Source organism: Homalodisca vitripennis, chromosome 6 (assembly GCF_021130785.1).
Source record: "Homalodisca vitripennis isolate AUS2020 chromosome 6, UT_GWSS_2.1, whole genome shotgun sequence".
Taxonomy (NCBI): domain Eukaryota; kingdom Metazoa; phylum Arthropoda; class Insecta; order Hemiptera; family Cicadellidae; genus Homalodisca; species Homalodisca vitripennis.
The window spans coordinates 120,671,653-120,683,142 of record NC_060212.1 but is presented as its reverse complement, the minus strand read 5'-3'; the positions used below and the strand labels follow the sequence as shown (position 1 = coordinate 120,683,142).

General features: G+C 32.8%; 1 protein-coding gene across 4 annotated transcripts; it reads left to right on the top strand.

Moving 5' to 3' along the window:
• The first annotated feature begins 728 nt into the window (after nt 1–728).
• LOC124364847 (nucleoside triphosphate pyrophosphatase) lies at nt 729–8,918 on the top strand. Of its 4 annotated transcripts, none has more exons than XM_046820631.1 (3): nt 729–824; nt 2,404–2,525; nt 8,583–8,918. In XM_046820631.1, the coding sequence occupies exons 2-3, from the start codon at nt 2,433–2,435 to the stop codon at nt 8,901–8,903; spliced, it is 414 nt and encodes a 137-aa protein (XP_046676587.1). In that variant the 5' UTR covers nt 729–824; nt 2,404–2,432; the 3' UTR covers nt 8,904–8,918. The 4 variants fall into 4 exon arrangements, with proteins under 4 accessions (XP_046676587.1, XP_046676585.1, XP_046676586.1 ...); XM_046820629.1 differs by having other exon boundaries at nt 735–853; XM_046820630.1 differs by having other exon boundaries at nt 738–830.
• Nucleotides 8,919–11,490: the final 2,572 nt, after the last annotated feature.

Below are 11,490 nucleotides of genomic sequence, written 5' to 3'. Positions count from 1 at the left end.
GGAACGTCTCTCATTACAGGATCCATCATGTTACGAACTACCTCCACTTTTCGAAAGTTACGTTGGAGTTGGGGAGGAGGAGCTTCTCTTACTTCTGTCCTAAATTGTGTGACGGTCTCCCTGACTACCACCATCTGTGCTTTATAATTATAATTAATTAGTATTTCATGCATAATTCGATTTTAGTTAGTACCAAATTAGATAAGCGTTGAATCAATTTACTCTAATTTTTCGATTCATTTGTGTTTAATTTTCACATTTTTTTATTCATATTTCTTAACCTAAGTTAATCTGAAAACCACTCTGTAAACGGAATAATACTTGGAAATAAAAGGCTTTTTTTAATTCTCCTGTATTTATGGATATACAGTAATAAAAGTTTGATATAACCAAATCTGAAATCGGTAACAAAACAAGATGAAACATATGAAACAAATGCGAGTCGTGCAGTCGTGTCGTGATCGTGCTAAGTTACTAAGAAATTTCGACATCGCTACTAAAATAACATATATAAATATAAGAATTATATTTCATTATAGTTGTAAACACACACACACACACACACACATTCGTATCTTCATTTCTATAAACATCGTAATTACAGACGAAATATAGAGAAAATTATTGAAATTTGAAGCGAATTAAGTTATCTGCAAATATAGTGTGATCATATTTTCTAGTAGAAACTTTACAAGTCTATAGTTTGTGAATCTGAACCCTTTATAATCTATAGTCTTTGATAACAACACATCTGTTAGTTGCTTATGTCGTCTGCCTAAGAATAATTAATATTACGTAGCTTATTATGTTGAAGTGTTTCTGTTGTAATTGTAAGTGTTTGTCGGAAAACATGGTTTGTTTGCAGCCGTAGATAATTTTCTACTCTTGTTGTTTTCACAACAAACTATTTTTAAAATACCATATGTCATAACAACTTTTCTCCATCAATAATAGGACTTTTCCTCAAATAATAGTAATACAATTGTTTCACAATTCATTATAATAGATTAAAACTACTTTATTTTATAATACATTGGGACATTTTCTTAGAACATATTTGTTACGATATCCTAAGTGTTTTTGTCTTTTATAAAAATTGAAATGGACGGCTCATAAACTTCTTTTATTTTGGTGTAAAAATTGTCATAAAAATAAATATATGATTTTGGGGCAGAAACGCTTTTTTAATTTGAATGAAAGATGTATATTAAAATTTGTTGTAAATGTTTAAACTAGTTTTACAACTTACCACAATATTCTGCATCTTCAACATCATCATTTAGGAACAATAGAATACTGAAATGGCATAATTCGATAAAATACCATATCTGGTATTTACCAGATATCACATAAATACCATATCATGTTACAATGACTGGTTTAGTTTAACTCTAATATACAATTGAATGGAATTATCACTGTTTAGAAGACTTTATACTGCTCACAGTTTACTTGCACAAATTGAATAGTATACATTAATTCATCCCGTATTTTGTTAATAGGCCAGTTCAATTTACAACAAGGCCTAGGCCTACCACTCTGATTTCAAAAATTATTTTGTAAACAGTAGTGGTCATTTTATTCTGTGGCGTGAGACCGTTTTGGAACTTTGAGCAAGGTTTTTTTTTAATTACTAAAAATCTAAATGAGGAGAAATGTGTAGGTTATTTTCTCTTATCCTTCATTTTGCAAACAATTAGATCTTTTAGGTTCTTACTGACCACATCAGTAATCATGTCACGAGCCTGAAGTACGTGTACGTGCCCTTTTATTGTCACAGTGGGTACTTACGCACGCTGTTCTCGGTCTAAAATGCTACCATTCAAATGTCAGATTTTTTATTTTATTTTTATCCACATTTTATTTGAATATTATTGGTTTTTATTTTTGTTAATTTTTAAAATTAGTACAAGAAGAAGGTCATCTGTAAGTGAAGGATGGCTTTCTTGCAAAAACTGCCAAAAAGTATTCACCTTTGCTAGTGTACACTTACATTTAGCATGTGGAATATGTTTTTGTACACACTATTTTGGACAAATCAACATAAATTCTGCATTTACCAAGGCTGCTCGAAATCTTGTGTGGGGGATTGTCTATTAATATGTTACAATAAAAACCGGTCTGACTATGGCCCTAGAAACTGAAAAAATGCTAAAGATAAACCAGTTTATTAAAAGACCTTGTATAATGTCTTTCTCAACAAGGCCTATTATTATCTGGCCAGTTTTAACAATTGTAGAAAAATACATTATTGCTTTTTAAGTTTAGAGAAATATGCCATTTATAATAATTATGTATTATAGATTCCAAGAAAGCGAATATGATGTTTACTTTAATACCATTGTTATGAATTAAAACAATTTGAATCTCTTGTAAAATGTTTAAATTATTATTCTTTTGCAGCTTAGGCCTATATAAATATCTCTATCATAATGCTGGAACCTATACGAGCATCTATTTTAAGTGGAAAGCGCATCATCCTGGCTAGTACTTCTCCCCGGAGAGCAGAAATTCTACAAAACATAGTAAGTAGTCATGGTGGTAGTATGTAGTCTAATTGCATAGTCTAGTGGGTGCAGTAGTTATCGCAAGATAACCAAGTCAAACAATAAGGACTGTGGCTTCCTCATGGCTGAGTCACAATAGAGCAATCCTATCTTTGCAAGGAGCCTGCCTAGTCAGCCATCGTTAGTGATTTAGAATCACCTATAAGCTGCTTTTTCAATAAAATATAACATCTTTTAATCTTGAAATCTGGAATTAAAACCTAAGCCTATTTCTTTTGTTAAATTAGTTTACATGTTACTTTTGTATTATCCCATTCACCTTACTACCTTACTTCTTGAATGTTTAAATGTGAAAAATGACACAAACTTACCTAACCATTACTATCTTGTACATGTATTAAGCTATCCAACCCATATTTTAACTTGTATCAATATCCTAAACATATCCTATTCATTGCTATTGCTATTGTGAAAAAAGAATAAACATTTCTTTTATCTACTACCTGAATATTACGCAAACTCCAAACCTACCTTACTGAAATCCAACAGTCATACCCCCGAGGAAAGCTGACTGCCTCTCTCCAACAGATCACCCATTGAGATAAAATAAACTGATACAACAATGCTATGAGAAGAAAATATGTATTCTTGTCAATATATGTTTCTTTTTTTTATTGATTTTAACATAAAACGTACAAAAATGAAGAATGGTAAGTACCATTTCTATCATTAGATGTTTTGGATGAATGAGTTTTACTACCAACAGTAATAAAATATAACTACCAGTCATTGTCAAAGATCTTATTAATGAAGAAATTAAGAGTTGAAATTAAGTTGTTCTCATCACTTACCGTAATAGCCTAGTTCCATGACAGCACCATTGGTATAAAACAACATATACATTCCCCAAAAATTGTACACTCTGCAGTTGTTTGTAAATAATGTGAAACTTTCATTAGTTTCTGTTTAAAACTGTAAAATTATTTAAAAACAAATTAGTAATTATATTAAGCGTAGTAAATCTATTTAATAAAAACTAATTCTGTAAGATGAATCACAAACTCCAGCAGAGCTATTTTGGCTCAACCTGAAGGATAAAGATTGTTCTCTCAGAAAACAATTAACGTGATCCTTTATCACAGGAAAACCTATTTTTTCCATAGAGCCAGTAGAACAACTTGTTGGTAATTTGTAAATAAGTAACTTACACATGATATAAAGTTATTTTGTGGGATTTGTTGGTTTAAAATATACTTGAAAATTTGAGTTAATCTTGTGATGTTGATTTTGTGCATGCTAAGGACAAAGGACAGTAAGGACAAAGAGACTTAAGTTGGAACATAAATCAGTGTCAAAAACTTTATGACAGTGTAGGATTTGTAAGACCAGGAGGTAAAGCTGAACAGGTACTTAATAAAGAAAACATCTGTGATCGTATTAAGAGTAAAGTTGATATTCTAATTTTGTTATGTGGTACGAATGATGTAGCTGCCAACGAAGCACAAAAACTACTGACATATATTAAACAAACCCTGGATATGGTAGGTAAAAACAAGGTTATTGTGGTCGATGTACCCCATCGATATGACCTTAAAGCTTGATCTTGTGTAAATAAAGAAGTTGAGAGAGTAAATAATGTTTTAGTGGAACTGAGTAGTGACTATACTAATGTATCACTGGTCAAGGCAAGCTATGCAGAAAGACATTTACACACACGTCATGGGTTGCACTTCAACAAGAGAGGCAAGAGATGGCTCGCTCAGGAAATCTGTGAGGCGGCTGGTATCTGTGCAGTGGGGGGTGGTGATGTTCAACATCAAATAAGTCCTGACCGCCTGGGCACACCTTCATATCTGGGCTCACCAACTGCGGCTGATAGTATTCAGCCGGCACCGGACAACCTGCTTTTGAGTGTCAGAGGTCTGCCAGCTCCTGGAAGCTTATTGCCATCTAATGATCCCCTGGTCCCTGGTGGCTCACCAGCGCCAAGTACTTCAACACCCCTTATGAGTAATCAAGATGCAAATGGTTTGAGTTTTCATTCAGTGACTACAGACAGTTTTGTTTTTTTGGGAAACGACTTCCCTCCAATACCATACTCTCAGTTACAAGTGGAAATGGGATCCCCACGAACCAAGGCCTTAGGGGAAAAGACTTTATAAATGTTCCTAATGCTGGGTTTAAGGTTGTGCATATTAACTTGCAATCTATTCGCAACAAGCTTGAAGACTTTACTCTTCTTCTACATGAACATGACTTTGATGTTGCCCTTGTCAATGAGCACTGGCTATCTCCACACGAGGTACCCTTGTACGTCCCTCAAGGCTACAAGTGGGCTGCTACCTACTGCCGACCTCAACAACACTATGGTGGTGCTGCCGTGCTGGTTAAGGAAGACATTTATGTTACGGAATTGAATGTTGATGAGTTTTGTAAACCTGGTGTTTTCGAAGTTACTACCTTAAAATTAGAAAGTAAAGAACCGGTAATTTTAATATCACTGTACAGAACACCAAGTTCTAAATTATCAATGTTTTTAGAGGTACGGTACTTGAAAATTTTTTAAGTAAAGTTCTGGATAATTCTGACCATGTTAAAGTAATTGTAGGGTCTGATTTTAATGTATGTACATTAAGTGATTCAAAGGAGAGTAGAATGCTTAACAACTTGCTTAAGTCTTTTGACCTCCACTAAACAAATTTTACTCCTACTAGGGGTAACTACTGCCTTGACAATCTGGCAACTAATATTAGATTACAGTCCAACATAGGCTGCTTTAAAGTATCTGACCATGATTTTATCTGGTTAAATACAGATGCCATAGTTGTAAGACAGCCTGAACATGTCCCAAAAAGAATTCGCTTTAGGCTGATGGGAAAAGGCAATATTGATCAATTTGTCAGTAGTTTAAATAATCTGAACTGGTTCAGATTGTTTGAGGTTGAAGATGCTGGTGCTGCCTTTGATCATTTTATGGATGTTGTATGTACTAATTTTAATATTTATTGTCCTGTAAAAAATAAAAAAGTAAATTTAATTAATGGTAGAAGCAAGAAAACAAATAATAAATGGTTTACACCTGAACTAAATAGGGTTAGGAATACTATGATAAATTTGTACAATAGATATAAGTATACTAAGGATACTAGAGACAAAAATTGTTATTTAAATTGTAGGGCAACTTATAGAAATCTTATCAGGAGGGCTAAGTATAAGTATAATGAAAACCTGATCAATAATGTAACAAACAAGTGTCAAACTGCTTGGAAGGTAATTAAAGACGAAGTTGGTGTAAAGAAACAGCAACCTTCTTCAATTTCAACAGATACGTTCAATGACTACTTTGTTAGTGTAGGTGAATCTGTTGCTAAGGATGGTCCAAACAGTAGTGGCAATTCTGTGAAGCATAGTCATATTGACTATATGAACAATGTAAACGAAATAAAATCTAATCCAGATGCTAGACAGGCCTGGGATCCAGTGTCAGAGGCAGAGGTGTTACATATAACTTCTAACTTGAAAGGTTCTACTAGTCAGGACTACTATGGTCTCTCAAACAAGATGATAAAGTGTATAATGCCAGCAATTGTATCTCCTGTTACGTATCTAATAAATAAAATTTTAGATTAAGGAATATTTCCTGAAAGTTTAAAAGTTACTAAAGTTATCCCAGTTCAAAAGAAGAAGAATGTAGATGAACTTGCTAATTTTAGACCAATTGCTCTGGTACCAATTTTTTCTAAAATTATTGAGCACTTTATCAAAAGACGACTATATTCTTTTTTTGTAAAAAATAATTACTTTACGAATGCACAATTTGGTTTTTTAGCTGGTAAGTCTACCATTGATGCAGTTGAGAAGGTTGTTACTGAAGTTCTTAAGGCATTTGAAAAAAATTCTTTCTTGGCTTTGACTCTGTTAGATTTAAGAGAAGCTTTTGATATTATATCGCATAAAATACTGCTTAAAAAACTCTCTAAGTATGGTGTAATGGGCAAAGAATTAAACCTTATTCGTTCGTATCTTGTGAACAGAAAACAGGTGGTTGTAATGGGGGATCAGGTGTCTCGTATGCGGGAAGTGGTTAGAGGTGTTCACCAAGGGTCTGTTTTGGGGCCACTCCTATTTGTCATTATGATTAATGATCTTCCATCCAACCTCCCCCATGAGTCTGTCCTCTTTGCAGATGATACATCAGCACTGGTTAAAGGTTACTCTCTGGATTATGTGAAACATGAATCTGCTCTATTAGTGGAAAGGGCTGGTGACTGGTTCTCAGCAAATGAGTTAATACTTAATGATGATAAGTCAGAACAAATCATCTTTACATTAAGGAAAGTAGATGGAGAGTTAGTCAATCAGCATGTCAAGTTGCTCGGTATTCATCTAGACTCAAAACTTAGTTGGCATTATCATACTGAGCAGCTAATTACTAAACTATCTAGAGTGTTATACTTATTGTTTAAGCTTAAGTATAATGTTGAATCTGATTGTTTGCGTATGGCCTATTTTGCATTTTTTAATTGTCACTTGAACTATGGCATATTGCTATGGGGAAATAGTCCTGGAGCTAACGATGTATTTTTATGCCAAAAAAGGGCAATTCGAGTTATGGCTGGTATAAGTCAGATAGAAAGTTGCAAGCCATATTTTATTAGTTTTAACATTTTAACTGTACCTAGCTTGTATATATTGTGTAATTTATTATATGTTAAAAAACATTTATCTGATTTTGTTGAGCACAATGTGTATCATAGCCACTATACTAGGAACTGTGATAATCTTAATTTACCAAGTACCAGACTCCAAAAAGTGATAAACAGTCATAAATATATGCAAATTAAATTGTATAATAGTTTACCTGAATATGTAAAAAAATTAAGTATTAATGTATTCAAAACAATAATTACAAGTTTTTTGGTGAGGACTGCACCTTATTCTATTGAAGATTTTTATCATTATTGTAGTTATGACAATTTGTATACTGCATAGTATATTTAGTATTAGTATGACAGTGTCTATTGCTCGTAATATAGCCTAATAAAAAAAAAATAAAGATTTGAATTTGAAAGGGCATGTCAAATTATTTCACTGAGGATTTTTTACTTCAACTCAAAATAGACTGCATGTATGATGTACTGGCATTGCTTCGTGTTATTCTTGAAACCAAGTAAAATAAGATAAGCAAAATTGATATTTGTATTATGTTTTATAATACATACTTAGTTTGTAATCATGTTTAAAGAATTGAAATTAATTAAAAGGAACAAAGAAAACTGAGTTGGTTTTTTGCTATACTGTTAAATTTTATATTTGTAGGCCTATTCATTTTTGGAGCATTCATAACATTCACTAAATTGTTTTTAGGTTTATTACTACTATAACTTATTTTCTAATGCCAAAGATTCTTAGAGAAACAAAATAAACACTGTTATAGTTGTTGTGTCATTTATTATAATTAACATAAATTTACCAAACACATTCATTTAATTTAATTTTTAATATCCCCTTTATCTGTAGAATTTAAAAAGTTACATGTATAAAACCAGTTACTTTAAATTAAAACTGGTTTGTTTTATAAGCTTCTTATTTTAGGGTTTGAGACAAGAGTGGTGAAGGATTTGAGGTGTTTTTTTCTTGTAGATGCAAGGTAGACTGCTGAAACTAAAATTAATTTACAAAATTTAAACATTTAATTAAATTTTAACAACAGAATTTATAAATTCTTTCAATATAAGTCTCAATATAAACCTGGCTTACCTTGACCTGAAAGTAGCATTTAAGCGGAACTTATTCTATCACATTTTCACTAATTAATCACTTATATATATATATATATATATATATATATATATTATATATATTATATATATATATATATCACAGTTTCATTTTTGTAATCAAGTTGAAGAAAACAAATTCACTTTGAAAAATTTGGTTTAACATGCAAATTGCATTTATTTGAACAGAAATCATACAATATATGGAAATCAACGATTCCTCAAATAGTTACTCAATAATATTCATATTTTATTATGAATGACATATTACTTCTTAAAATGTTTTATGTTTAAGGGTCTGCGATTCGAAGTCGTACCGTCTACCTATGAAGAAGACCTAGATCCAAAGGATTATCAAAACCATGGAGACTTTGCTATTGCCACTGCACTCAATAAGGTCCTGGAAGTTGATAAGAGACTGTCCAATGATCAGGTGAAGCCTGACATCATAATTGGGGCGGACACTGTCGTCTCTTATGATGGGAGAGTTTTTGGTAAACCAAGAGATAAAGAAGAAGCCTTTAAAACATTTACAGGTGTAAGTATTTCTGTAGGATTTATAGGTATTTCTTTACGATTAATTTATAAGTACGTAGTTTATTACTTGAAAAAATAAAAAAATAGGCCTTCTTACCACATTCAAGCCCAATCTAAGAAAGGATTGCTAAATATAAAAAATGTTATTAAAAAAACTTGTACGTAAGTTGTTCATGCAATATCTCATTTACCTAACAAAGTTACCTAGTATTGCTGACATAATTATCAATCCCCTTTAATTATCCTTTAAGTTTTTTCTGAATCACTCCTAGCCTAAAGCATTTTCATAATTTTGGGTGTTTTTTTTTTGCATTACCCGTTAACAGGTTGACTGTGGCAAACGTCCTTCCATGTCACGTTTCACACTAGAAGTCATGATCACCAGCAATGAAATAGTTAAACAATTTATTTGATTAAAGTGTATTAGTTTACTGACAATAGATGGTTTAATAGGTTAAAAAAAAATAGAACTCTAAATTTTGAGGATTGAAATGTATTCTCTTCAGATTTTCAAAAAACTTAAGGCATTGTAAGATTAAGCAAAGTAAAAAAGGATTAACTAACCAATGTATGTTAATAAAACAAGTTTTGTGTTATAAACACCAGAGAAGGTGACAGATAGTGATCAAACATAAATTTACCAAATTACCGACAGCATATCCCACAGCATCGCAACATGTCATTACAAAATAATGGCAGTGGTTGTGTTGGGGGTGAAGTCAAATGCATTCTTCCTTAAGTTTTTCTTCTCAGTATTAAACTCATAGTATCAGTTTTTGTTCAAATTTGGTTGGCTGAGGTTTCTTTGACTTTGCAATTTGTTTAGGTTTCATAGTTTATTCTTTATTCCATGTTGAAAGGCCAAATTGATCAAACTTCAATAAAAGATTGACTTAGCAGTTGATTTCCTAATTTTATGTGCAACCACTCCATTAGTTTACATTTTAAACAACTCTTCACACTTTATCTTGGCCTCATTCCACTTGGTGTAATGTTCAGATTAGTAAATAAGAGTGAGCTAATAAGCTCACAATAGTGAGGTCTGTTAGAAAATTAATCTTTTTAATTCATATAATAAATGTTCTAAAATACATTTTTTCTAAATAGACTTCTGTCATAAATGCATTAGGTACGGTTCTTAAATAATGTAAAAAAATTATCATGATCTACAAAAGTGAATTGCTCTGAAGCGAAGATTCTTGAGCATAGCTTTATTTGCATGGAATTAGGTAGTAACTGGAATATTATAGGAACAAATATTGTAAAGACTATACAGCACCAGACAAGTACTGATCACACAAATCACTCGGATAATAAAAGCAAGGTGATTTGGGCAGTAATTAATAGCAAGAGGGAAGAGGGAACCTGAAAGATATTGCTCTGGTTCAAAAGCTACCTAACTGGACGACACCAACTGGTGGAGCTCAAGCACACAGAAAATGGCATTACCAAACATGTACAATCAAATACATTCCCAGTAACCCGTGGCGTACCTCAAGGCTCTGTGCTGGGCCCAGTCCTCTTCGTTTTATTCACTAATGACATGCCCCAACTTCTTCAGGACCACTGTCTTACCATCATGTATGCGGATGATACGACACTGTTACTAAATGACAAAACAACTGATAAATTAGCCGTTACCGCATACATAGCTCTTAACATGGCCTATCAGTACTGCCATAACAATGACCTGGTCGTCAACCCTACAAAAATTAACCAAGTTGGATTTGGGCACCGAAACGAAGATGTACCACAGATACCAGGCGTCACCTTGGAAAGCCAAGTGAAATTTCTAGGCATAACTCTAGACAACATGTTATGCTGGACTCCACACATAGAAAATCTTTGTAAAAAATTAAACACTAGTGTCTATGCAATTAAACAAATTAAGGCCATTAGTGACCTAGCAACAGCAAGAACTGCATATTGCACTTCGAAACACACTTAAGGTATGGCCTTGCCGTCTGGGGTGCAGCTTCTGCAGAAAACATCGAGAAAATCCTGGTCATTCAAAAAAAGGCAGTCAGAACTTTAGCCGGACTGCAACGACTTGACAGCTGCACGGAAGCATTTAAATTATTAAATATCTTAACGATTGTTGGACTCTACATCAAAGAAGTTGTGATGTACGTGGATGGAGAAGATCTCTTGAGAGGATCGGATCTACACATCTACTGCACACGTAATGCCAACCTCTACAACCTCCCAGCACATCGCCTCACTCAATATGAGAAAAAAAACCACATATAAAGGTGCTAAATTCTTCAACCTTCTACCAAGGGACATAAGAACAGGAAGTGGAAGCAAGCTGAAATCAAGACTTCACAGCTGGTTGGCCGAACGTCCATTTTACTCCATCAACGAGTTCCTTCAACATGACTAAAACGATTCCAAAGAACGCTTTATCTGTTAAAACATTTCACTGACTCATTTACAAATGTATAATTTGTTTCTCTATGTGATTTGAATTATGACTATGTATAATTGACACCATTTCTGTTCTCAATGAACATGTTATTAAAGGATGTTTTGATTTGATTTGATTTGATTTGCTCAAATATAATATCACTAAAAGTAAGAGATGACAAAATTGCCAATCACTTATAAATAAATACTTCACCAACGTGACAGAACAAACTCTAAAAAACAGCAAAACACCACACTAG

Excerpts from the sequence above, each read along its gene's own strand:
- LOC124364847 (XM_046820631.1), top strand. The coding sequence starts at position 2,433 with ATGCTGGAACCTATACGAGCATCTATTTTAAGTGGAAAGCGCATCATC. Across the intron at positions 2,526-8,582 it reads CAGAAATTCTACAAAACATA|GGTCTGCGATTCGAAGTCGT; the intron begins GTAAGTAGTCAT and ends TTTATGTTTAAG.